The sequence below is a fragment of the Sminthopsis crassicaudata genome, chromosome 1, assembly GCF_048593235.1.
Source record: "Sminthopsis crassicaudata isolate SCR6 chromosome 1, ASM4859323v1, whole genome shotgun sequence".
Classification (NCBI taxonomy): domain Eukaryota; kingdom Metazoa; phylum Chordata; class Mammalia; order Dasyuromorphia; family Dasyuridae; genus Sminthopsis; species Sminthopsis crassicaudata.
Window position 1 is genome coordinate 32,404,440 of NC_133617.1, and position 27,888 is coordinate 32,432,327.

Consider the following 27,888-nt stretch of genomic DNA (forward strand, 5'->3'; position numbering starts at 1 on the left):
AATGTCCAGGGCTGGATTTCAATTAAAGTCTTCCCAACTCCAGGCCCAGCACCTGTGTATCACACCATCTAGCAAACTTGAAGCATCCTTGACTCTTTGTCATTGAGTCATTTGAGTCATATCTGAGTTTCTGTGATCCTATTGGGGATTCTCTAGGCAGCTGTTGGAGAGAGAGAATTTGGAATTCAAAATTTTAAAAAATCAATGTTAAAAATAAATAAAGGAAAAAAAAAAAAAGAAAAAAAAAATAAATAAATAAAGGGGGCAGCTAAACAGTACAGTGGATAGAACACCAGCTTCAGAGTCAGGAGGACTTGAGTTCAAATCTAACCTCAGACACTTAATACTTACTAGCTGTGTGATCCTGGACAAGTCATTTAACCCTGTGTACCTTGGTTTTCTCATCCATAAAATAAGCTGCAGAAGGAAATGGCAAGTATCTCTATCAAGAAAACCCAAATGGGGTCACATAGAGTCAGACATGACTGAATACTAAACTTGACAATCTAAGTCCCTCATGTCTTTTCTGCCTTATTTCACAATAGTTCTCTTCATGGACTCTCTGTTCCAGGCAAATTGATGTAGGAGCTGCTGCACATACATGGCATTATACTTCCCATCTCAGCACTCCAGCTATGTCTCGCTCCAGGAACGTTCTCCCTCCTCACCTCTGCCATTGCGAGTCTGTGAATTCCTCTAAAGCATAGTTCAGATGGCATTTCCTGGAAGTTTCCCCTGATTACCCCAATTATTACCACTTACTCCGCCTAGAGATGTCTAAAGGTGAACTCAGCAGGCCTTGGCTAGAGCTTGGATGTGTGTGTTGGGGGGGGGGGCCTAGAAAGGGCAGCATGAGAGATAGTGAGGAGTTCAGGATGACTCCTGGGTTTGAAGTCTGAGGAATCTGGAGGATGATGTTGCTTTCTACAGAAATAGGGAGAAAGCAGAGGATTTAGGATTTTAAAAAATGAGTTCACTTTAGGGCACCGAGTTTAGGATGATTATGGACTATTAGGATATCAAGTAGGCAATTAGAAATGTGAGACTGGACATTGGGAAAGGGATTAGGGTTGAACAAGTAGATCTGAGGGTTATTTTCATAGAGATATTTGAAACTCTTTTTGAGCTGATAAGATCACCAAGTAAAACAGTATAGAGGAAGAAGAGAAGAAAATCCATGGCAGAGCTTTGTAGGACACTCCCAATTCTTTTTTAAAACTTTTTTTTAATTGAACATAAATTTTTTGTTTTGAGTTCCAACTCTCCAGCCCCTCTCTCATCCATCCAAGCAGTATAGTACACATGTACAATGTGAAGTCATGTAAAACATATTTCCATATTAGCTATGTTGCCCAAAACAGGGAAGGAAACTAAAGTGAAAAAAGTACACTTGAGGGAGCCTCAGAATTAGGAGGATGAAAAGTAAGCAAAGCAGAGAGAGAAGGATTAGTCAGACAGGTTGATGGTAAACTAGGAGAGAACAGTGTCACAAAACTCTAGAGAGAAGTCTCAAGAAGAAGATGGTGATTGATAGTGGTCAAAGGCAATAGGGAGGTAAAGATGGACGAGGATTTAGAAAAGACCATTAGATTTGCCAATTAAGAGGTCAGTAGACTTGAAGAGACCAGTTTCAGATGGGCGATGAGGCTAGAAGTGATTGCCAAGGGTTTAGCAGAGAGTGAAAAGAAACTACAATACTTAAGGTGGATGGCCTTAAGGAGCTCAGTCACAAAAGACAGGAGAGATATGTGATGATAACTAGTGGGGAAGAATTAACCAAGTGAGGGTCCTTTTTTTGTTGTTGTTTATACATCTACATCTATATATTTTATTTGTCCAGTTTAGTGTAAAACACTTTTTACATTTGTTTTTGCAACTTTTGAGTTTCACATTCTCTTCCTTCTTCCCTGCCCCCCATTGGGAAAGCACATATGAAGTTATGCAAAACATTTCCATAAAAGTCATGTTGCAAAAGAAAACTTACATTTCCTCCACCCCCTCCCCTAGAAAGCTTAAGAAAAATAAAATAAAAAGTGAGCTTCAATCTGTATTCAGATATAATCAGTTCTTTCTCTGGGTATGGATAGCATTTTTCAGTCCTTTAGAATAGCCTTGGAATATTGTATTGCTGAGAATAGCAAAGTCATTCCCAGTCGATTATCCCACAACATTGCTATTACTTTGTACTCGGCACATTTCATTTTGCAGGAGCTCATGAAGGACTTTCCAGGTTTTTCTGTGAGCATCCTGCTCATCATTCCATCATAATCACATACCACAATTTATTCATCCCCAATTGCTGGACATCTCAATTCCCAATTCTTTCCCCTAAGAGCTGCTATAAATATTTTTGTACATATAGGTCATTTCCCCTTTTTTTGTAATCTCTTTTGGGATTCATGTTTTGTAGTGGTATTGTTAAATCAAAGCACATGCATGATGGGCACAGATCATATCTTTTGATCATTTATCAATTGGATAATGACTTTTTTTTATTTATAAATTTGGCTCAGTTCCTTATATATTTGAGAAAAGAGACCTTCGTCAGAGAAACTTGTTTCAAATTTCTTTTCCTGATTACTATTGCTAACTATGTTCCCCATCTCCCATTTATTTTCTCTCTCCTTTCACCCTGTCCCTTCTTTAAAAAATGTTTTGCTTCTGACCACCCTCTCCCCCAATATGCCCTCCCTTCTATCATGCTCCCCCCTTCTCCTATCCCCTTCATCTTCTACTTTCCTGCAGGGTAAGATAGATCTCTATACCCACATTGAGTGTATATGTTGTTTCCTCTTTGAGTCAGTTCTGATGAGAGAAAGATTCATTCACTCCCTTTCCCCTGCCCCTCTTGCTCTCCACTGTCAAAGCTTTTTCTTGCTTCATTTACGGAAGTTACTTTAATGCCATTTCCCCTCTCTTTATGCCTTTCTCCCAGTACATGGAGAAAGTCTTTTGTTGAGGATGTAGAAATATGACTATGTTTATAGGTGGTAGGAAAAGAGCAATAAACAGAAAACTACTCGATCAATGAGAGAGAAGGGATGGTAGAGTGAGCAATCTTCTGGAGAATATGAGGTGGAATGAGATGATCTACAATCTGTATGCAGACATGAATTTGATGGAACTACTGCTATGTAGGAACTAAGCTGTTTTGAGGCTACTCCTTCCCAGAAAGTGAGGTGATATGCATAGAGTAGGCTTTCTTAAACTTCTACTTGTGACTCCTTTTAGCCCGAGAAATGTTTATGTGACCCCGTGTATATAGGTAGGTAAAATAGGTATACAAATTAAACATTTACCTATAAATCATAACTTCAGGATCTCACAATCAATTACAAGACCCCAAATGGGGTTGCAATCCACAGTTTAAGAAGCTAGGGGTTAGAATATACTCTTGAAGGGATGAAGGAAATAATTATACATTTGCTTTTCTATATCTTTGAAGTCACTAGCTCTTTCTAAAAACTAATTGATACTAAATAGAACTGGCTTGTTAGTTTCTAGTTCCCTAACAATGGTGCTGATGAGAGGAAGCACAACTACTTGGGGCTCAAGGCAATGGCAGTAGAGTAGAAATACCTTAACTCCCTGGGGTTATTTCTCTAGAACACTGAGGGAGAAGGTCAGGGAGAAGGTCAGAACTTAACATATATATGGACATGAAGGTGATGTAAAAACAATGATAGCAATAAGTGATTTAAAAAACGATTATTTTAGGAGTAGTTAGGTAGTGCAGTGGATAGAACACCAGTTCTCAAGTCAGGACGATCTGAGTTCAATTTTTTTTTTTTTTTTTTTTTTTTAATAATAGCTTTTTATTTTCAAAATATATGCAAACAGGGGCAACTAGGTGGTAGTTGAGAGAGCACCTGCCGTGAAGTCAGGAGGACCTGAGTTCAAATGTGATCTCAGACACTCAACACTCCCTAGCTGTGTGATCCTGGGCAAGTGACTTAACCCCAATTGCCTCAGCCCCCCTCCCAAAAGAAAAAACATATATATATATATATATATATATATAATTTACTATCTATGTGACTCTGACCAAAATATCTAACCCCAATTGCCTCACACCCCAAAAGAAGATACTATTTTGTATTTATCTGTATATATTCCTCCCCCATGGTAAAATATAAGCTCTGTGAGGGGAAGCGTCTGTCTCAGAGTTTTGTATTCTCAGCACTAATACAGTGCTTTTTATATAGTGGGCATGCCATGAATATTTGTTCAATTGAGTAAAATTCCTGGTTACAAACTTACTATCTACAAGTTTAGTTACAAAAAAGTCAGCATAGGGGCAGTAGAGTGATGGGTTTTTGAGAATCCACATAGGAAACTCATTAATTTTGTAATCTTAGACCAGTCATTTATCCTATATAATGGCGGCTAGGTGATTCTGTGGCCCACAGAGAGCTGGGATGGGAAGACTCATTTTCCTGATTTCAAATGTGGCCTCTGACACTTACTAGCTAGGTGACCCTGAGCAAATCTGCCTCAGTTTCCTTATCTGTAAAAATAAACTGGAGAAGACTTACATCAACTGATGCTGAGTGAAACGAGCAGAACCAGAAGATCATTATACACTTCAACAATGATACTGTACGAGGATGTATGCTAATGGAAGTGGATTTCTTCAACATAGAGAAGAGCTAATCCAATTCCAATTGATTAATGATGGACAGAACCAGCTACATCCAGAAAAGGACTGGGAAATGAATGTAAACTGTTATTTTTACCTTCTGAATCCAATTCTTCCTGTGCAACAAAAAATTCGGTTCTACACACATATATTGTATCTAAATTATACTGTAATATATTTAACATATATAAGACTGCTTGCCATCAGGGGGAGGGGGTTGGGGGAGGAAGGGAAAAAATCCGAATAGAAGTAAGTGCAAGGGATAATGTTGTAAAAAATTACCCATGCATATGTTCTGTCAAAAAATGTTATAATTATAAAATAAAATTTAAAAAAAAAAATAAACTGGAGAAAGAAATGGACAACTACTCCAGTATCTTTTCCAAGGAAACCCCAAATAGGGTTCCAGAAACTCGTATATGACTGAAAAATGACCAAAGAACAACTTATCAGGGTTTTTGTGGAGATCAAGTGGAGATAAATGTTTGAGTGTCTGGAATATATCCAGCGCTTAATAAATGTTTGTTTGGTTTTTTTCTTTCCTTTCTTTAGACTCCCATCCTGAATGGCCTCACTTTACCTCTCTGACCTTTCAGTAAAAGGTAAAAGTATTTACATTTAGAAATCAAAAGCAAGTAAGAGGTAGGAGATAAGAAATTGAAGATCTTGCTGGCTTTTAGGATTATGGGATTAAGACTCAACTGATTGAGTGACTTTGGATAAGTCCCTTACTTTCTCCTGTAAAATGATTGGATTGGGTTTTGATACTCATTTCCCTCTATCACCTCTAACAAGATTATTTCTTCCTGTAAGTACTACTAAAACCTTCAGGAAACAGGGACTCTCTAACGAAGAATATCATCCTCTCGGGAGCGGGGAGAACAGCAGTAGTTTTCCTAAGATTCTATGTGTTGAGCTGTTTTTCTTGGAATGAAGTGGAGATCAATGGTGGCCTACGTCCAGATGAAGTTGCCCAAGTTGTCTGTGTGGGCTAGAGCGTGCATAGAATCCCACTGTTCTTCTATCAGTCTTTGCCAGTGGAGTACTATTAGGATCAGTTATTACTCCTTAGATACCGGCATGAGTTTTAGACGGGGAGTTAGAAGACTGAGATTTGAGTCTGTGTTATGTGACCAAACGTTTATGAAATGTCCACTATGTGCCAGACAAAAATAAAGTCTCCTCCTTAAAGGGTTTTATAATTAATTAATCGGGGTGATAAGATGTATGTAGGTAAGTATTTATACAAGACATTTATAAAGTAGAAACAAGGAAATAATGAATGGGAAAATATAATTTTACAATAATATCTTAATATTATTAGGTAGTAAGATTTGTAAGACACTTTAAATGGCTTTTTTTTTGGGGGGGGAAATCTGATCCTCACAACAGCCCTTGCAGGTAGGTGATATTGTTCCCATTTTGCAGGTAAAAAATGGAAACACTGAGAGGTTAAGTGATGTGCCCAGAATCAACCACTCAGTGTAGGCCAAGAGCAAGTGAAGGGACAAGGAAAAGTGGCCTCCAGAAAGGAGGGGATGAGCTGAGTCTTAAAGGCACAGGGGGTTTTCAAGGGAAGGAGGTGAGAAGAGAGAACATTCCAGGTAGGACGAGAAGCCACGTAAAGGGAGGTCGGAAAATTCCGGGTGAGGAAAAGGGGAAGTCGTCGGGGTGGGACTACGGGGTTTCCTGAGGCTAGTAGCAGCAGAGGAGACTGGCATGGTGAGGTGGACAGAATGAGGGCCGGGTTTGGAAACACGAAAACCAGAGTTCAAATTCAGCTCCGGACACTTCTTTGCGGGGTGACCCTGACGAATGGACTCAGTGCCGTGAGATGCTTCTGAGACGCCTACTTTCTAAGGGTGCTGTAAGGATAAATTACATTGGCCATGGGCTTTGTAAGTTAAAATGTCGGCATTATTAATATGTAAATTTTGCCCGCCTGCTTTTGGATTTCCTTCACAGGCTAATTGTACACTATTTCAAAGTCCGATTTTTTTCCCCAGCAAAATAACTGTTTGGACATGTGTATGTGTATTGTGTTTAATTTATACTTTAACATATGGAACATGTATGGGTCAACCTGGCATGGGGGAGGGGGGAGGCGAAAAGTTGGAACAAAAGCTTTTGCAATTGTCAATGCTGGAAAATTACCTATGCATAAAATTTTTGTAAAAATTAATTAATCAAAAATATGCTTATGTAATGGCGGGATTTGTTTACATAACGCCCATACACGTACACAGACGTAGGGCAGTCAGTCCCATAAGACATCCCCTCTGGGAACGAGCAGGACCCGGGTTCAAGTGCCATGTGACTTTAGGCGAGTCATTTGATCCCTCCAACCTCCAGTCAGCTTTCTCCTGCTCTGGAACAGCAGCCAAGTTTTCTCCCCCGGTAACCCTCTGGCCATACAAATTATCACCATTCAACACCCTAGCACAGGCCTCCAGTCCCCGGCCTGGAGGTAATAGGGAGCCACAGAGGTTGAGCAGGGGGAGAGTGACCGGGCGGTGCCTCGCAGTTCTAGATTGTGACCTGCTGGGAATGAATGACAGGCCGGGCCGGGGAGGGAGGGGCTGAAGCGTATTTTCTTTGCGCGGGCTGGCCAGTTTCTCCAGTTCTAGAATCTTGGATTGTTCTACCTGGGGACGACCTCTAAGGAATTTTCCGGTTTTGAAATTCTAAAGAACGGCGGGGGCCGGAAGGGAACCAGACCCGCCCCCCCCCCCCCCCGCCCGGAGTGAAGCCGACAGCTGCCCCGCGATGAGCGCCCGCGGGAGTAACCGGGGGAGAAGCGAGGCGGCGCCTTCTCCCCCGCCCTTCCCGAACAAAGAAGTCCCGGCCCGGGGTGCTTCTCACTTCCCAACGGCAGAAAGCTCTAGAATTCGTTACAATAACGCCCGCCGCTTGGCCGCCCGGCGGCCGCGGGAGGGAGGCCGGGAGATCCCCGGCGCGCCTTCCCCGTAGGTCTCGGGCGAGTGACCTTGGCGCGCTCCGCCGAGGCAGCTGTGGCCGTCCGCAAGGCGGCGTGGGGGCGGGGTCGGAATGGGGCTCAAACTTCAGCTTGAAGTCCTCGTGGCGACGGGGACTTGGCCCAGCCGGCCGAGGGGGAGGGGTCCCCTGTGGAGAACGAGGGTATCGGTGTCAGCCCGCGTGCCTCCCAGTCCCCGGAGCTCTAGCATGTGGAGGAGGGCGGCCCGGGACGAGCGGGGTCAGGGAGCATGCGCGTGCGCATCAGCCCCACGCTAGCCCGGCTATGCGGGGAGGGCGGGACAGTGTGGGCGTGACGTCACTGGAGGGCGTGGCTCCGGGCCGCGCAGGAACAGCTGGTGCCGGACGAGGGCGTGGGCGGGAGGAGCTCGCGCGGGGTGCGCGGGGTGTGCGGCGGAGAGGGGGGCTCGAGCTGCAGCAGGAGCCGCCGCCGCCGCCGCCGCCCGCCTTGCACCATGTTCGCGCAGCTCGAGCGATGCGAACGCGAGTGGCACGAGCTGGAGGAGGAATTCCAGGAATTGCAGGTGGGGCCCGCGGGGGTCGAGCGAGCACGGGCAGCCCCCTCCCACTTCCCCGGTCCCCTCCCCGCCCCCACCCGGGACCTTCCCCGGGCCCCGGCCCGGGTCCGCCCCCGGCAGCCGGCGCGGAACCCCGAGCCCCGTCCGCCTGCCAGGCCGGGCTTGGGCCCGTCCCCTTGTGGTGTCCATCTTCTCCGAAACCCCGGCCTCTGCCCCGGGGGGCGCGCCCGGGGATCCCCCGGGCGGAGCCCGCTCCTGCCCAGCTCTGCCCCGTCCGCCCGTCCCCGGCTCCCTCCTCGGTCTCTCCTCTCCATCTTTCCTGCCTCATCTTTGTCTCACAAGCTGCTTGAGAAAGTTGTTAATGGGAGGGGGACGCGGGTGCTCCGGCCTCAGAGCCCTCCCAGCTGGGGGAGGGGGTCCCCCGAGGGAAGCTGGAGCCTCGGCGCTAGTTTGTTTTCTGGGTGACCCCCCTGACTCAGGGCCTGTCCCGCGCCCCGCTTCCTTCACCCGGCTGCTAACTAGGGCCCCCCCCCCCGGGTTTCACCCAGGACCCCTCACAGTGTGCCCCAGCTCTGCAGGTGATACCTGCTCCCCTCCCCCAGCCACCCCCGCCTGGCTTCTCCCTGGGGGAGGGCTGCTGGGGGGAGTGCCTGGGCCCGCTGTCATCCGGAGGAGACCGCCAGGGGGGTGGGGACCCGCTTCCCCAGCCCAGGGACTCTGCTAGAAGACGGGACTCACCCGTCCTCCCTTCCTCCCTTCTCTCTCTCTTTCTTCAGAAGCAATTGGGGTTAAGTGACTTGCCCAGGGTCACACAGCCAGGAAGTGTTAAGCCAGGCAGGATTTGAACTCAGGTCCTCAGGCTGGCGCTCTGTCCACTGCGCCCCCTAGTTGTTCATCTCTGGACTTGCTTTGAGGAGGGAAAGCTTGGGGGGCTTTACTCCGAAGGCTGCTTCTTGCTCACAGCTGATCTCCCGCCGTCCCTGCCAGCCCGGGCGCTCACACTAATGGGCGTCTCCGAGCTGCGCCCCTCCGCCCTGGGCTGACTGGCTTGAGGCTGGCTTCCCAGAGTTGGGCTCAGAGAAGGTTGGGGAGGCTGGGAACGGGGAGGGGGGGGGAAGGAGGGAGATTGAGTTGGAGGCTGGGGGGGCAGAGGGGTGGGAGAACCTCCCCCCCGCCCGAAGGGGTCTCTGCTCCTTTTTCCTGCCTGTGGAAGCACCCGGCTCAGCGGAGCGGTCCTCGGCTCGGACCGCGCTCCTTCTGTGTCCGTCTCTTTCCCCGGAGGACGGGGCGCTGGAGGCTCTCTCAGCTTAACCAGTTTGATTCCCTTGGAAGATGGGGGGTCGTCCAGATTCCGGAGCTCCTCCTTACCGGCCTCCTGGGCAGCGCTCGGCCTTCTCCCCCCGGGAGGCAGTGGTTGGACTGTCCGCTCTCCCAGGTCCCTTTGATCTCTAGTTGTAGAAGCCTGCCAGGCCAGCGGCCCACTCCGCCCGCTGGGCAGCAGTTGCTCCGCTCCCCCCCCAAAACGGACAAGCCTGTTACCCCAAAGCTCCCTCTCGGGGTCTCAGCCCGCATGCTCAGCTGCTTTCCCCTGCTGTCCTGGGGGAACGGGGAGGAGGGGGCTTGGGGATGTGCATGTTGGGGGAGGCTGGGGTTTTCATGCTGTTGCTGTTAGTACTTTCCCTTCGCCCTTGCCTGGGCTGAGGAGGTGGAGGCTGACACTTCTGAGCTATGTAATCAATGCAATTAACAGCAATTAGATAGCAAGTCTTGGCAGGCTAAGCTTGCAGAGGAATAATTTACAAGCCGGGGTTGTTGTTTTCCCAGGCTTGGGGGTACCTCGCCCGAGGGCAGAGGGGGATCCCCCGGTGAAAGGCCTCCGAGGGGAGCCAGTGGCCGGAGCCGCAGCTCACTCTTTCTGAAGATGAAAGGGCCTGTAGACGTCCTCCCTCTGACCCCATTTTACAGGGGAAGACCTGAGGTCCGGAATGGAGGCCACTGACTCCAGCCCCGTCTTTTACGGATGAGGAAACTGAGGCCGGGAGAGGTTGATCAAATTTCCTGACCCCACACTGGTTCCGAGCCTATTATGTTCTTGGTCTGAGAGCCCAGAATTCACAAGAGCTGGGTCCTGGGAGTGATAACATCAGTCACTAAATGATGCTGCTCCTGGGGATACAAAACCAAGGGGCGAGGCCCGCCTAGGAGCTTCTATTCCAGCCGGCCTTCGCTTGGCTGGCGTGGAGGCTGACCCTCCAGGACCCCCTTCGGGCCTTTCTTGGCAGGGACGCTGGGGAGGTTGGCCATTTCCTTCTCCAGCTCATTTGATGGAGGAGGAAACCCCGGCAGGCTGACGTGACCTGCCCAGGATCCCGCTGTCTGTGTGTCTGAGGCTGTATTTGAATTCAGGTGGTCTTGTCTCCCGGCCTAGGACCCTAACACCCAGCTGCCTTAGAGGATTCTCTATTTAATTCTCATGATCACCCCGAGTGACTTCTTGGAAGAAGAGTAAACCCAATGCATTTTCTCTGCGATTTTTGATTTTAGAGCGTTGTCTGGAGACCCTGAGTCCCCCAGTCTCAGGGGCATAGGCCCATTTTGTATCAGAGGTGAACATTGAACCCAGGACTTCCTGTTCCTGACTCCATGTACCTACTCTGTCTGCTACAGGGCCGCTTTATTTTTGTTTTTGGGAGGCAAAGCTAGTGAGATTTGAAGTTAGGGTCTCCTGACTCCAGGACTGTGCCTCATACTGCCTTTTTATTATTGTTTTTTTAGTTTTTTAAATTTGCTGCTGAGGCAATTGGGGTTAAGTGACTTGCCAGGATCACACAGCTAGGAAGTGTTAAGTGTCTGAGACCAATCATACTGCGTTTTTAAAGAGAAAATCCCTCCAGACAGGTAGGACTTTCATGGGCATTAAGTCCATTTTGCAGATGAAGTACTAGAGGGGTGAGGTAATTCACCTTGGTCAGAATCATAGCCAGTAAATCCCAGAAATAGGACTTGAACCCCATTTTTGGAGGCGCCTCATCACTTGCACTTAGTCCCTCTGATGCATTTGTAGATCATAGGTGGGTGACCTCCAGTGTATGGAAGAGGGCCTCCCGTGGTACAGATGAGAAGGCAAGACCCCTGCCTCCAGCCTGGACCTTTAAGTAGGTCACTCGCTGTCCCTGCTCTTGTCTCTCATGCTGGCTCATGCTGACCAAAGACGGAGGGAGCCAGGAGGCTGGATGGAAGGCTGCTGGGACCCGGACGCCAGAGAGTTATGGGTGTGAATCGGGCGGCGAGGGAAGGGGCTCGGGGATACGTGCCTGGCAGGCTGTGGCCAGTCGAGCCCTTTTACTGTTTAAATCAGTTTCTCCTCAGTGTCCCCACATCTGGATCTCCGTCTGCCACATCCTGTTCTTTCCCTCTGGGGCTGCAGCTACCTCTGGGGCGGTGACTGAGGTCCTGGTTTTTTTTTCCCAGTTCTAGAGAATGCAGCCAGAAAAGAGGAAGCCTGCCTATCTCCTCTTCAGGATGAGGGAGGCAGAACTCCAAAGGCTGCTGGGACTTCCCCCTCCCCACTCATAACTTGGGGGCTTTCCATTGGAAGAGAGAAATCTATTTTCTTTCAGAAGCCCCCGGGTGCCTTGGGATGAGGGGGACTTTCCTGTGAGCAATAGGGGAGGGGTCCTTAGGCTGTCTGGTGGGTGGGGTGGGGTGGTTTGGACTCTGGCACGCAGCATGATGCTCAGCTAGGGTGGCTTACACTCCTGATTTTGTGGCCTGTGCCGTGACCATAGAAGGTCACTTACTGATGCTGCTTACAGCCTAGAGACCCTTTAAGCCCACCCCCCTCCTTGCTTTGAAGGGAGCCCAGAAAGCCTGGGACTGCCTTCCCTCAGCCCTCAGGTGGAGATGAACGTGTGGTCACTGACCCAAATCTGCCTTTTCTTTATTGTCCCCCCAAACCACACCTCTCTGTCTTCTTTTGGGCCCTGAATGGAAGCTCCTTGAGGGCAGTGACTGCTTCAGTGTTGTATAGTACCACTTAATAATTGTTCATTGGATTGAATTTCCCTTCCCCAAAATGGAACCTTGAAACTTCCTCTCTTGTCACTTTGTCTTTGCTCATGCTGTGCCTCCATCCCTAAAATGAGCCCCCTCCTCTTGGTTCCTTCAAGGCTTCACCCCTGAAAAACGTTCCCTGAGCCCCTTAGTTGTTAGTGCTTTGTAACTCCAATTGTCGTCCAGAGACTTATTTAGCTTCTCACATTTTGTGCTCCCTCATAATGTGACGTAACTCCTTGGGTCTAGGGACTTTTTCATTTTATCAAAAGATCATGAATTTTGTTCTGGAAAGAATTTAGAGGCTCTTGAATTTTTCCCCCTCATTTTATAGATGAGGAAACTGAGGCAAACAGAATAAGCAACTTGCTTAGGATCATACAGCTAGTAAGTGTCAGGGATGGACTAGCACTATAATAATTATTATTAATAGCAACGACAGTAATAACTGGCAGTTTTCTGCTGGCTAGTACTTTGAGATTTCCAAAGCACTTTACATGTGTTGTTTCTGTTGATCTCACTGTGCCTTTATGGTGATTTTGCCCCCTTTGTCTAGCACGAGGCGTACTGGCTGCTGTGGGGGTTGGATGGAGCCGCCTCCTCTCCCAAGTGCTCAGCCTCTGCCCATCCTAGAGCAGGTGGCTCCTCAGCAGGCCGGGCAGGAAACACCAGTCACCTGGTTCAGCTTCTGCCAGAGAGAGAGCCCAGCCAAGGTCACTCTGTTCCCTTCGATGCTCCTTCGGTTGTCATCATCTGTCCTCTGGTCCTTTTTCCGCCTCCTTTAGCAGAAACTACTGCCAGCAATGCCAGCAGGGCAGGCTCAGTTACCAGAGGCAGCTACCTGGGAGCTTGGGAGCTTCTAGGACAGAGGCAGCCCATAAAGTGGGGAGCATCTGGGACTGCGGTTTGCCAAGTGTAGTGGGAGGCTCCTCCTTGGGGACGTTCAGCAGGCCCCTGACTCCCTCCCTGCAGGATTGCAGATACTCAGCAAGCCCCCAACCCCCTCTCTGCAGGAGGCCCCTCCCCAACCCTCTCCTAAAGGCTCCTGTGTGCACACAAGTACTTGTGTAAAGGTGTGTGAATATATACATACATGCATACACTCAGGGAGCCACACAGGTGTGCTGTGTATACATACATGCCCACATGTAGGTGAAGGTGTATATTTATGTCCACATGTGCATGTATCCACATTGGTGTATGTAGGTTTGCACACATGCTTATATACCCCATATATATATATATAAATATGTGTGAGCATAATGCTCACACATATTTATTAATAGGTATGTGCCATATATATGTAAAATTATCATAGTATATATGTACACATCTCTCTATGGGTTTGTGTACATATATGTGTGTGTGTATTACTAGCATACGTGAGTGTATCTGTATGTGTGTATATATATCTGTGGGTGGGTGTACATATATGTCCATATATATTTTATTCTATCATATGTAAGTATATGTATACACACATATATCTACATGAAGTGTCCACATATATGTGTATGTCTAACATCTCTTAATAGCTGTATGTTTGTGTGTTCACACACATATGTGTAAAATACTTGTGAATGAATGTTTCTATGTATGTGTGCTGTCATCCTCATTAGAATGGAGACTCTCTGGGCTCGGTCACTGCTTTTTCCCCTTTTTCTCCCTGTAGTTCAGTGTAACATCTGGCTAATCATTAAATGGATGATGGACCATTTTGTAACTAGGTGACCAGGGCCTCCTTGCTTCATTGCCCTGTGCCTCAGTTTCCTTATCTGTAAAATGGAATGCTTCATGCTCGAAGCAGCTCCTAGCGTGGAGGGGGCTCCTGTGAACCTTTTAGTGCTTTGTAAACAATCGGTTGCCATAGAGATGCCAGCAGCGTGGCCAAGTCTGGTCTCCATCCCCAAATCCAGGGGTCTCTAACAGTGGGCAAAACCTCAAATCTGAGACCCTTCTGTCAGATTTCCTGAGATTGTTCAAACAATGACAGTCCTTTCCAAGACGGTGGAAAGCGTGCTGATTCTGTAGTCACGAGACTTGATTCCTTCTTTTACTCGGCCAGGGTCATACAACCAATAAGTGTCTGAGGTTGGTTTTGAACTCGGGTCCTCCTGGCTCCAGGTCCTGAAGTACTTAAGGGTGGTCTTACCTGTGGGAGGTCCAGTGTCTAGCTCAGGGTGTACTCTGAGGCAGACATTGGCTGTGGCAGTGCCTGAACCCAACCAGTGGCATCCAAGTCTTGTGACTGACTTCTAGGGAGCTCCCATTAGGTCCTACTATGTGTAAAGGCTGCTTGTGTTAGAGTGGGGCGGGTAAACCTCTTCCACCTTGAACAGTCTCTTATTTTAAGGGTGCATAAAGAAGCAGTTTGGTCTCTACTAGTGAATGTAGGCTGGATGTTTCAGAAGCTGGAAAACTTGAATTTAAATCCTGCCTTCTATGTATACAGAGAATGCAAGGACAATTCATTTAACTTCCCTACACTGTGTCTAGACCCCCAAAAAAATCCAAAACAAAATAAAACAAAACAAAAAAAGTTTAGGACTAAGCGAAAAGAAAATTATTCCTTGCCAGTTGAGCAATCAAACCTTTCTTAAGCACCTACTGTATGCTAGCAACCATGCTAGATACTGAAGATAAAAGGAAACTAGAAAAAGCCTCTGTCTTTAAGGTGCTTATATTCTGTCATTACCTTGTCTGTACATAGTATTTGCATGTTGTCTCCCCCATTGAACTGTGAGCTCCCTGAGAGCTGGTACTGGATGGTTTTTTGCCTTTCTTTGCAGAAGAAATAGTGAGGGGCTGAATTGTGAAAGGATTTAAATTTCAAGATTCAAAGGTGTTTATATTTCATCCCAGAAGAAATAGGGAGCTACTGCTGGTTACTGAGTCAGCTGGATTTGGAGGAAAAGAGAATGAGCTTGGTTTTGAATGCATTGAGTTTGAGATACCTGTGGGACGTGTCCAAAAGGCAATTTGAGATGAAAGAACTCAGGAGACAAGACTCGGGCCAGATCTCTAGATTAGGGAATCATTCACATAGAATAATTGAACCCCTGAGAGCTGATGAGGTCACTGAGAGTGGAGAGGGAAGAGAAGAGGGCCCAAGGCTAAGCCTTGGGGAGCATCCACACTTGGGGTGAAAGTGTGCTTTGAATGTGAGGTGTCACTCCATTGTATGACTTAACTAGATTAAAAGCAAATTGGGAAATATTTAACAAAATAAATAAAAGTACAATGAGATACTGATAGCATTACATTTTAAAATGAAATCAACCGTTAGCCTGCAACGATCCCCTATGTATGGATGAAATGCCACTGATATAATGGGCAATTTAGCAAAAGAGACAAAGATTGGGCAGTCACACTATTTAAGAGGAAAACCTGGATAGACCAGCGTCAACAACAAGAGAGTCACATACACAAAAATATACTCCAGAAGGAGAAGTCAGCAGTGGCAAAGACTGTAGAAAAGATGGAGAAAAGGCCGTCTAATTTGGCAAGAGATTGTTAGTGACTAAAAGATTTAAGAACTTTAAAACAGAGCTCCCCCCAAACCAGCTGTGGTTCATAACTCCATATGGGGTCATGTAACTGAATATGGAGGTTGTGAACTTTTGATTTATTATCAACAAATGTTTGATTTGTATATACCTATCTTATTTACCTATATACCTGGGGTCATGGAAGGATTTCTTGGGTGAAAAGGGGTTGTGAGTAGAACAAATATGAGAAGGCCTACCCTAGAAAACCAATGATGAAACTGATATTATCTTCTCTTCCTCTTGACTGAATGGTGATGGACTGGACTATAGGGGCGATAAGGGTGCAGGAAGACATATGGCCAATGATTGGATCTGGCTTATTTAATTGTGCTTCTATGTTACAAGAGAAGGAATTTATTTTGAGGGGTGAGAGAGGAGAAATACTGGAGAAGGGATAGTAATAAAAGAATGGAACAATTATAAGATGACTTGAAAAAAGCTAAAGGAAATTTTAAAAAGACAAGCTAGCATCGGAGTTACCATGTTAAATGTGTTATAAACATGGAAAAAAAGCAAGTGTGCATAATAGTTTCAATCATTACATCATTTAGCAGTTATTGTGTGGAGCACAGCTAAGTTTGGGGGATGCAAAGAAAGGCAAGAAAACATCCAGTGCCAGCTCTCAGGGAGCTCACAGTTCAATGGGGGAGTCAACATGCAAATACTATGTACAGACAAGATATATAGACAAGAGGTTGGGGAAAGCCTCTCTGGGAAAGGGTAAGATGCAAAAGGAGCCTGGGTAGCAAAGAAGTAGAAAATGAGGAGAGAGAATTCCAAGCAGCAATGGGGCAGCTACATTCAGAGTTTCGAACATGTGTGTGTGTGTGTGTGTGTGTGTGTGTGTGTGTGTGTGTGTGTGTGTGTGTGTGTGTGTGTTTGTGTGTATACAATGTAATGTATATATATATTTATATATATATGTATTTATATGTATATACACACATATATACACATACATACAATTTTTTTTCCTGGTCTTTGAGTATGGAAATGACTATATTTGTATGTTAGATTCATAATACGTTTATTTTTGGTGATTTGGTAAGGAGCAGCTTCAGCAAAATGACAAGGTTGGAAGCCAGATCTCTGAGGTTTTAGAAGAAAGTGGGAAAGTCTTATAAAAACAAACGTTGGAAAAATAAAATACCATTGAGGGAGAAAAAATAGAAGGAGAAAGTGGAGATAGCAATAATTAGACTTGTTCAAGGAGTTTGAGAAAAGCAAAACATTGTAAGATCAAGTGAGAGTTTTTTAAGTTTTGGGGGAAACTTAGGTGTGTGTCTGTAAGCAGAAGCTGATGATAGGGTGAAATTAAAGGTTAGATTGGGAATGATTATGGGAGCAGTCCGCTGGAGACGAATGGAGAGAACAGGCAAGAATTTTTCCATCAAAGACTGGAGTAAAGGAGATGAGAATAGATGTCACTGAGGGTGGTGAGAAGAGGAGAGGGAGCTCACAGCCAATGACTTCATGTATGAGGGGTGATGTGGGAGGCTTGAGGAGCATGACCGAACCTTAAAAACAAATTGAGAAATATTTAACAAAATCAATAAAAACACAATGAGACACACCTATTGCATTACATTTTAAAACCAGATTAACCGGTGGCCTGCAGGGATCCCCATGTACCGGTGAAATGCCACTGGTATAATGAGTTCTCCAGCAAAAGAAACAAGAGAGTGAGCAATCAGATGTTTAAGAGGAAAAACTGGCTAGAACAGTGTCAACTCCCCCAACACAACAACAACAAAAGAGCCAGCCTCTATGCAGAGGGGGATAGAGAATCAATTAGGAAAGAATAAAAGGATTGCCTGGCAGCTGTGAGAGCCCAGTCGGGATTATATAACATTAACTTAAAAAGGTCCAGTCAGCTCTGTTCAATGAGTAGAAAAAAGAGGCTGATGGAGAGTGATCTAAGGTTGAGTTTGGCAAGGGAGTATCCTTGTAGGACCATAGTTTAACAGATTTAAGAGCAGAGGATTATGTCAGATTTAAACTGGTTCACCAATGGGTTAAGATTGAGAGGGTGCTAATGATGGTGATGAGGCCCTATGGCTTGGAAAGGGCTCTGTTATTCAGCTGACTGCCTGCTGCTGTCTCTTGCTCCCGGAGCTACCTGTGAATATGAGAACCATTGCAGATGAAGAATCAGTAAAGAGGTAGACTCAAATCCCACCTCTGACTTGTGAATTTGAACCTTGATTTCTTTATCTGTAAACTGAGCTAATTAATTTTGTTGTCATTTTTCAGGCATTTGAGGTTTTCTTGGCAGAGACACTAGAGTGGTTTTGCCATTTCCTTCTCCAGCTCATTTGACAGATGAGGAAATTGAGATAAAGAGGGTGAAGTGACTTGCCCCTCGTCACACAGGTAGTCATTGTTGGAGTCTGGATTTGAACTCTGATCTTCCTGACTCCAGACCTAGTGCTCTATTCACCTTTTATTAATAATAGCAGCTAACATGTGACCTTTGACTTACTTGGACTCCCAGTATTTCTGTGAGGAAGTTGCTACTGATATTCCTGTAGGGAAACTGAGGCAGGGGGTCCTACTACAAGTCAGAGGAAGGACTTCTCCAATTCTGCTGATCCACCTAGCTGCCTCTAGCTCCACACCAGGCCATTGCAGATCCCTAGGTATCAGGACAATGATTGTTTCCTTTCGGCACCTTCTTGTACTCGGGTTGGGGGCCTCTTTCGCCCCCTGGTTTGTCTGCAGCCACTGAATCATCTCCAGCTATTTCCAAGCTTTGTGGTCCTCAGTGCCATGGAGCCCAATGGGGCAGTCTCTCCAGAGGCCAGAGAAGTTTACACAGGTATCTCTAATTCCTAATAGAAGCAAACTTGTTTGTGATTAATGAGTTCCCTTCTTTGAAGGGGACAATGAGCACATGAAGAGGCTGCTGCATTCTGGGAGAGACCCCTGTTCTTCCCAACTCTCCCAAGACACTTAACTACCTTCCCACTCAGAGGAACAGATATTATGGGAGGGTTTTAAATCAGGAGCGAGCTATTGGGGTTCAGGTGCCTGTATAGGGGTGGAATAGGGATTTCTTCCTTCTGGGCACTATATATTACAGACCCTATCACTCCTCCCTATGCCAGGAAGGCAGGGTGCTCCACGTTTCCCGCCTCGCCTCCTATGGGCAGTTTTCAGTTTTCAGAGGTCGTGTCCTGGTGTGGGGCCTATGTGTCAAGACCTGTAGCTTGCCAATCTGCCTCTTGTTTGCATGGAGCTCTCCCATTCTTCCACCCCATGCTAGGCCCAGCAACAAGAGGATGATAGTTTTCCCTTGGTTTTGCTGGAAAAATAAAATCTCGGAGTGGGGCCTGGGCTGCATCTGTCTTAGTGGCTGGCTTGCTGGATGCGAGCCTTTGATAGTGACCAGGGACAATGGTTCAGTCCCTAGACTTCTCCAGTGCCCTCGGCATCTTTGTCAGGCATCTAGACCTCCATGAGGTTAGCAATAGCCAGACTTACTTTTTGGGTGATCCTGGGCAAGTCACTGAACTTCTCAACTTCAGTTTGCTCATCAGCTGCGGTGATGATACCCAGACATCTCTTCCAACAAAGACAGCCTGGGATTCATAGTGCAGATGGGGGTACGGGGGGGGGGGTGTCTTGCTATCCCTGGATTTTCTGAACTTCATCTTCCCTCCCTCTAAAATGGAAAGATTGACAGACCCGCTTCACGGGGTTACAACGGAAGGGAGCTTGCTTTGGAAACCTTGATAAGTGGGAGGGAGAGATGGCTTGTTTGTTGGGAGGATCACAGGATGTGGACATAGTTTAAGTGCTGACTTTGGCCTTGGGTAAGCTCCATTAATTTGCCTGGACTCAGTTTCCCCATTTGTAAAATGAAGGGCTAAATGGCCTCTAAAGTCCCATTCTGCCCTAGATTTAGGGTCTGTTCCTGTTACCATTCTGACTCTCAATTGCCTCATATGAGAGGATTGAGGATCACCCCCAATTCTCTTCCAGCTGAATCTATGCCCCCCAAGCATTTTCGGTGTCGGATGATCCAGTGATTTGTGCCAAGTACTGCTACCCCTCAGTGCTTGTGAGAATCTGCAGGATGGAGTGATTCCTCATGGAGGGCTTTCCCAGTTGTTCCAGTTAGTTCCTGCCACAAGCTGCTTCTCAGTTGGTTCCTGCCCCTTTGGGAACCTGAAGCACATCTTGCTTGCTTGGGGATGCTGGGCACCTGGGCTGTTTCATCCCTAATGCCTTAGACACAGCTGGCAATAATGAACAATGCAAAGAACGCCCAAGAACCCTTAAGATCAGAACCAGGTTTGAGACCAGGCTTTGCCCTATTCTGCCTGGGGAACCTCAGACAGGACAGCTTATCTTCTGTAAAATTGGAGAGGGGACAGCTCAGTGACTTCTGAAGTCTCCCTCTGAATGTTTTGCTCCTGTGCTCTTGGGCACGTTCTCCAATCTCTGATCTGCCTTCTTCCCTTCCATCCACCAGAACCACATTTCCCATAGGTTTCCCCATTACATTTCTGATGTAATTTCTTAGGTTCTCTGCTTGTATTTTATTGCACCATCCATGGATTCAGAGGTGGTGTAGTTAGTGAGCTGGCCTCTGTGGCAGGACTACCCAGGTTCCATTCTATTGGCTGTGATCACTCTACTTTTTGGCACCTCCAGGCCATTCAAGTTACAGACTGCAGAGCACTTGTCAGTCTGCTTTGATCATGAATCAGTTTCTCCAGTGGCAAGAGACACAAAGAGAAATTCCATTGAAAATAACTATAGACTGGGTTTATATTTCAAAGAGATCTTAAAGGAGGGAAAGGGACCCACACATGCCAAAATGTTTGTGGCAGCCCTCTTTGTAGCGGCCAGAAACTGGAAACTGAGTGGATGCCCATCAGTTGGGGAATGGCTGATAAGTTATAGTATATGAATGTTATGGAATACTATTGTTCTATAAGAATGGAAATGATCATAGCAGGATGATTTCAGAGAGGCCTGGGGAGACATGAACTGAGGCTAAGTGAAATGAGCAGAGCCAGGAGATCATTGTACATGGCAACAATTTTATAAGATGATCGCTTCTAATGGACATGGCTCTCTTCAACAGTAAGGTGATTCAGACCAGTTCCAATGATCTTATGATGAAGAGAGTCATCTACACCCAGAGAGAGAACTGAGTGTGGATCACAACATAGTTTTTTCACTTCTTTTGTTGTGGTTTGCTTGCATTTTATTTTCTTTCTCATTTTTTTTTCTAGTTTGATTTGATTTTTCTTGTGCAGTAAGATAATTGTATAAAAATGTATGCATATATTGAATTAAACATCTATTTCTACCATGTTTAACATATGTTGGAATACTTGCCATCTAGAGGAGGGGGTGAGAAAATTGGAACACAAAGTTTTGCAAGCATTAATGTTGAAGAATTGTCCATGCATATGTTTTGAAAAATAACAAACTTTAATAAAGAAAAAAAATAACTATAGATAATATAAAATTTTTGGGAGTCTACCTGCCAAAACAAAGTCAGGAATCAGTTTCTCAAAGGGAGCTCCCTATGCCAGGGAAATAACAGAATGGCAGCTAGGTAGCAAGAGTGCTTAGAGTTCAGGGCCTGGAGTCAGGGAGACTTAACTGCATGACCCTGGGCAAATCACATAATCTCTGTCTGCCTCAGTTTCCTCATATGTAAAATGGAAGCAGTCTTAGCACCTGCCTCTCAGGATGGTTGTGAGAGAATCACAGGAGATATTTGTATAGTACTTTGCAAATCTTCCTGACATTAGGCTCTGCACTGTATTTGTTGTGACAGGACAGAATTATAGATTAAAAACTAGAAGGAACCTTCAGGGTCTTTGAGTCCAACTCTTTCAATTTACAGATGGGGAAACTGAGGCCCAGCCAAGGTAAATGGCTTGCCCAAGATTACACAACTAGTCCATAGTCTAGAAGAAAATGCTTTTGTAATTTCAGTCATCTGGAATCAGGCTGGATGGTTGCCTTTGATCGGTTCTGTTATCTGAGGTTATATTACTGAAGTAATTCTGTCTATATTCTCCTTTTTCTCTTTGTACCAGTCATGACAAATAAGTCTTGTGATTAAGGATTTTAGAACTAGAGGGATCTTAGAATCTGAGGTCGGGAGTAAGACATGGATGATATTCAGTGATACCATAGTGGATGGAGTGCTGTACATGGCAGCTAGTAGCGCCATAGTGGATAGATCACCAATCCTGGAGTCTGAACCCAGACACTTGCCAGCTGGGTGGCCCAGGGCAAATCACTTCACCCTGTTTGCCTCAGTTTTCTCATCTGTAAAATGAGCTGGAGAAGGAAATGGCAAATCACTTTGTATCTCTTGCCAAGAAAATCCTGAATGGAGTCACAGACTCAGACATGACTGAAACACTTGAGCAGCAATAAATATGATTTGTTTGGATTGAAAATTTTTTTGATGCAAAAGAGAGTTTTGGGGAGGTGGAGTCAGTAGGAAATGACTCACACATAGATACATACCTATACACATACAACATGCCTACATATACACATGTATAATCTCACCATCAATAAAGCAAAAAAGAAAAAAATGCACAGAAAACTAAACATCCGGGGGGGAAGGGAAATGTAGACAAGGTAATTTTGTAACTACTTTGATAAATGTAATATACATTGTTAAAAACAAAGAATATGTAATAGGAATTTGTGGTTTCACACACAATCCTATCTGTTCTTTGTATTTATGATTGTTAAATTAATAATAGAAATGAAAATATCTTCCCCCCAAAAGTACCTTAAATATGACCCCTTAATTTTACAGATAAATAGATTTAAATAAGCATACCCAAGGTCACACAGATTTATTTATATTATTATTTATTTTATAGCATTAATTGGATGCTTTAACATTTGCTGTTGCTTTTTTTTTTTTTTTTTTTTTTTTTGGAGGTAATTAGGATTAAGTGAGTTGACCAGGACCACACAGCTAGGAAGAATCTGAGGCTGTATTTGAACTCAGGTTCTTCCTCCAGGGTAGGTCCTCTGTCCATTCTGCTATTCCATGACCCTAAAGTGTTCAAAACACTTTATAACATGTTTTCTCTCTTGATCCTCTCAGAAATTGCAGAAAGTAGAACCATTATTATCCTCATGTTATAGATGAAGAAACAGGTTGATAAAAATTCTTGTGACTTGCTAATGGTTATATCACTTAAGAAAGGCATCACAGGTAGGATTTGAACCCAGGCCTTCTTGATTTCAGATCCTGCACTGCTCCATCCATCTGTCCCTGCTGGCAAAAGTGGGATATTAATCCAGGATCTCTAACCCCAAAGCCAGTGTTGTCTTTGATGTTCTTCTGAATTCCTCCAATTTGCCATTTCTCACTGGCAATAATATTCCACTACACTCATATGATTCTTTAGTCGTTCTCCTGGTAGAGGGTCCTCACTTTATTTCCAGTTCTTTGCTCTAAATCAGTGGACCTCAAACTTTTAAAATAGGGGGCCAGTTTACTGTCCCTCAGACTATTGGAGCGCCTCACACTCTGTCTCCGCTGCCTCAGCCTAGTGCTGGAAGTGTACGTTGCTAACTCGAGTTTAGGTTGAACGTCACTTCCAGTCTGATTTTTGCCATAACCTGGCGGGCTGCATAAACGTCCTCAGCGGGCTGCAGTTTGAGGACTTCTGCTCTAAATCCTTCAACTAGCATGGGGTCTTACTGTCTGTCTTTGACCTCCTTAGGGTATATACAAAGCAGAAGGATCCCTGGGAACTAACATGAATAATTTAGTGACATTTGTCAAATAATTCCCCAACATTTCCCCAAATGGTTGGCCACTTTGCAACTCCACCAACAGTGTATTCATGTGCCTGCCTTCCCACAGCCCCTCCAACAAAGACTTGCCATGTTTTAACTCTCCTTGCCGATTTGAGCAGTTTTAGTTTATGTCTCTCAAGTGATACCTCACCTTTGTTCATAGTTGTTGATATATCACATTTCTTTTTTTAAAAGTGATTTGCTGTCAGTAGAAAGTGATAATTTTTTTTTTTTTTTTTTAAAGTGATCCATAGGAGTAGCTAGGTGACACAGTGGATAGAAGTCCTGCAAGTCTGGAGGACCTGAGTTTAAATCTGGCCTCAGACACTTCACTCTTCCTAGCTGTATGACCCTGGGCAAGTTACTTAATCCCAATTACCTCAGCAAAAAAAGTGATCCATAATTTTTGGTGAACCTTCTCTTGTCTTACTGGTCCTGGTAATCTGGTTTCTGTCATCAGCCATCAGGCAGGACATGTTAAATTGTTCTCTATCAGTCCCACCTGAAACACTCTTCATTGTTTTGCAGATGCTGCTTTTGCATGCTGATCCTGTCTCATGAAGCCTCCTCTCATTCTCTTCTTTCTAGGAAACCCACAAAGTGTATAGACAGAAGCTGGAAGAGCTGACCGCACTCCAGGCCTCCTGTAGTAGCTCCATCAGCAAGCAGAAGAAACGGCTATCAGACCTCAAGGGTAGTCTCCAGAGGTGAGGGGAAGAACAAGCTGTTTGCCCATAGGCCTCCAGACTGGGGATGGTCAAGCAGGGGAGGGGTACTTGGCTGGATCTTGTAATCTTAACCCATATCTCAATTCATAACACCCCATAGTTGTCAGCCTTTGATTTTCATCTATGGTCCTACTTTCTTTCCTCCTCCCCTTCTTTTCTCTTTTCCTTCCCTCCTTTCTTCTTTTCCTAATACTCCTTTTTTTATCTTTCCCCCTTGCTCTCTCTTCTTCCTTTCCCTCCTTTCTCCATCCTTTCACTCTCTCTCTTCTTCTTCCCCCTTCCCTATTCTTTCCCTCCCTTCTGCATCCTTTCCTTACCTTCTTCTTTTCCCCTCCCTTCTTTCATCCTTTCCCTCTGCACCTTCTTTCCTTCTTCCCTCTCTCCTTTGAATTCAGGAGGACCACAGTTCAAATCTGGTCTCAGACACTTAACACTTCCTAGCTGTGTGATCCTGGGCAAGTCACTTAACCCCAGCTTTAGGGGGGGGAAATAGTAAGGTTGGGATTTGAACTCAGGTCCTTAGACTCCTTATCATTTAGCTTGCTTTCTGCTGACCAAACTGTCTATTTTGGCACTTTCAAAAGCACTGAGTAATATGTAAAAGTCAGCTGCTGCTGTTGTTATTCCATTTACACAAACATTTATTGAATGCCTACTACTATCTGTGCTAGGCCCTGGTGAAACTCTGGCCCTGTTCTTTTTTTTTTTTTTTATTTTATAATTATAATTTTTTTTGACAGTATATATGCATGAGTATTTTTTTTTTTTACAACATTATCCCTTGTATTCATTTTTCCAGATTTTCCCCTCCCTCTCTCTACTTCCTCCCCTAGATAACAGGCAATCCCATACATATTAAATGTGTTACAGTATAACCTAGATACAATATATGAGTGTAAATCCAATTTTCTTGTTGCATGTTAAGAATTGGATTCCGAAGGTATAAGTAATCTGGGTAGGAAGACAGTAGTGCAAACAATTTACATTCAATTCCCAGTGTTCCTTCTCTGGGTATAGCCGTTTCTGTCCATCATTGATCAACTGGAAGTGAGTTGGATCTTCTTTATGTTGAAGATATCCACTTCCATCAGAATACCTCTTCATACAATATTGTTGTTGAAGTGTACAGCGATCTCCTGGTTCTATTCATTTCACTCAGCATCAGTTGATGTAAGTCTCTCCAAGCCTCTCTGTATTCCTTCTGTTGGTCATTTCTTACAGAACAATAATATTCCATAACCTTCATATACCATAATTTAGCCAACCATTCTCCAATTGATGGACATCCATTCATTTTCCAGTTTCTAGCCACTACAAAAAGAGCTGCCACAAACATTTTGGCACATACAGGTCCCTTTCCCATCTTAAGTATTTCTTTGGGATATAAGTCTGGCTCTGTTCTTAAAGAGCACCCAAACTAGTGTTGTCTGGCACATACACAGATTATTATGACACAAACTATTATTTTGGATCAGCCAGTTTCCTGGACCCAGAGTAAAAGCATCTCTACACTTATAATCCAGCTGGATTGAAGGTTCTTGCTATCTTGGGAGTGGAGACAGTGGGTAGGGAGGAAGGGCAGTGTATGGTTATGGTAGAGCTCTGAAATTGCAGTCTGACTTGCATTTGAAACTCAGCTCTGCTATTTACTGCTTGAGTGATGGGGGCAATGCCTTCAGTTCTTTGAGTCTCATTTTCCTCATCTCTGAAATGAGGACATTTTTTAACCTAATAGGCCTATAAGGCTTCTTCCAGTTCTAATCTACAATCCTGCCATCCTGTCATGTTTGAAAAGTTGTTTCCCAGGTTTAGCAGGCTGATGACCTAGTTACAAGATTAGACCCTCAATTTATAAACAAATGTTCTTTGGTTGTAAGGGAGACCCTGTCAAGGGAGTGAGGATGACAGTTCAACTCCCTTGTTCACTGTGAAAAAAAAAAAAGAACTGAAAGCTCCTATCTTAGCAATGTAAGCTTAGGCTTTGCCTTTGTAAATGACAATATATGATTTGTGATTGCATTGTTCTGCATTCACTAATTCCTGAAACATTCAACTAGTGCCTCAGAGTCTATAATGCAAGGTAGAGGTCATGCTGCTGGCCCTGGAGGTGGGTGTGCCCTCTGAGCTGTTTTTCCAGTTTGGGGGAAGAGTTTTTGCTAATGAATGGCATCCAGATCATATACTATTGTAGAGCTTTTACTTGTCAAATACTTACACTCTTACCAGTTGTTTATAAGTACAACATGGGCTTCTGGAGGGCAAGGATTCTCTCCTTGAGTCTCCTTGAGTCTCTTTCTGCTTTTGGATGCTTTTTTTCTGTCATACAGGAAATACTTTTTTTTTTTTTTTCTTTTGAGGCTGGGCTTAAGTGACTTGCCCAGGGTCACACAGCTAGGAAGTGTTAAGTGTCTGAGACCAGATTTGAACTTGGGTTCTATTGTTTCTATTATACGGAAGATAAATTGTAGCAGAAGGAAGGATTAGAGATGTAAAGTTGTTTCTATTATCCAGAAGGAAGGATTAGAGATGTAAAGTTGATTGTTTCCATTATACAAAAGATAAATTGAGGCCAAAGGAAGGATTAGAGATGTAAAATTGACTGGGACTCTGAGGCTGTCTTATTCCAACCCTTTCATTTTGTAAATGGGAAAACCATGTTGGTGAAGTAATTTGCCTAAGAATATGCAGATAAGTGTCTGAGATGGAATTTGAACTCAGGTCCTCTGATTACAGTGTGTTCCTTATTTTCTCCCACTCAGTTAAGAAGCCTGACTGTTGAGTTAAAGTGAGGGGGACGGTGGTGAGATGCCTTTGCGTGCCCAGACCTGGGAGTGTCTAGACACGCTGGCAGCTAGCTGAGCCAACACTCCCACCCTTTTCCCTTTTAATCTCAACAACAGGTGTAAGCGGCATGCCAACATTGAAGAGGCCGACCTCATTCAGCAGATGAGCGCCAACATCAAGGAACGGCAGAATATCTTCTTTGACATGGAAGCTTACCTGCCCAAGAAGAACGGGTAGGGGGCTCTGGGCAGTTGGGGAGGTTCTGGCTCCACACATACAAGGTAGGAGACTCTGGTGGCTTCCCTAGACTTGGCCAGCTCTAGGGCTGTAGGAGAGATGATGCACAGAGTACCCAGTTACAGAGGCCCCAGCCAGATTGGTATCTCTGCTTTCTCAGAGCTGTTTGGGGCAGAAAGTTTGTGAGATCACATGCAGAGCCAAGAAAGGGACTCTTCATAGTCTGGCTCTTGTACTTCCAGGCTGATGAGGAATCTTACTGTCATAAATACTGTGGTCTAGCCAAATTGGCCTTCTTGCTGCCCTATAATACAACTCCAGGCTGGTTTCAGGTCAGCTCACATCCTCCCCTCTGTGGGAGCCCTATCTTGATCTTCCCCCACTAATGCCTTCCCTCTGAGATTATCTCCCATTTGTACTGGATGGATCTTGAATACGGCTAGTTTTCTCCAATACAAAGCACAGTGCCTGGCATATAGTAAGCGCCTAATAGATGCTTATTGACTGACTACTTCTGGATTTTCCCAGAGGCTGGCCTTTATTCTTTTTTTTTTTTTTTTTTTTTTTAATAATAGTTTTTATTT

At 44.9% G+C, this 27,888-nt stretch overlaps 1 protein-coding gene across 2 annotated transcripts in view; it reads left to right on the forward strand.

Moving 5' to 3' along the window:
- Positions 1 to 7,961: 7,961 nt before the first annotated feature.
- The window catches only part of TMEM120B (transmembrane protein 120B), a 37,776-nt gene continuing 17,849 nt past the window's right edge, over positions 7,962 to 27,888 (forward strand). For both annotated transcript variants that reach the window (XR_012487651.1, XM_074298055.1), the window contains exons 1-3: positions 7,962 to 8,157; positions 24,144 to 24,262; positions 27,184 to 27,300. Coding sequence is in view for 1 of the 2 variants with exons in the window: in XM_074298055.1 (XP_074154156.1) it covers positions 8,089 to 8,157; positions 24,144 to 24,262; positions 27,184 to 27,300 (305 nt within the window). In the remaining variant the exon portion in view is untranslated. The remainder of the gene's footprint in view (positions 8,158 to 24,143; positions 24,263 to 27,183; positions 27,301 to 27,888) is intronic.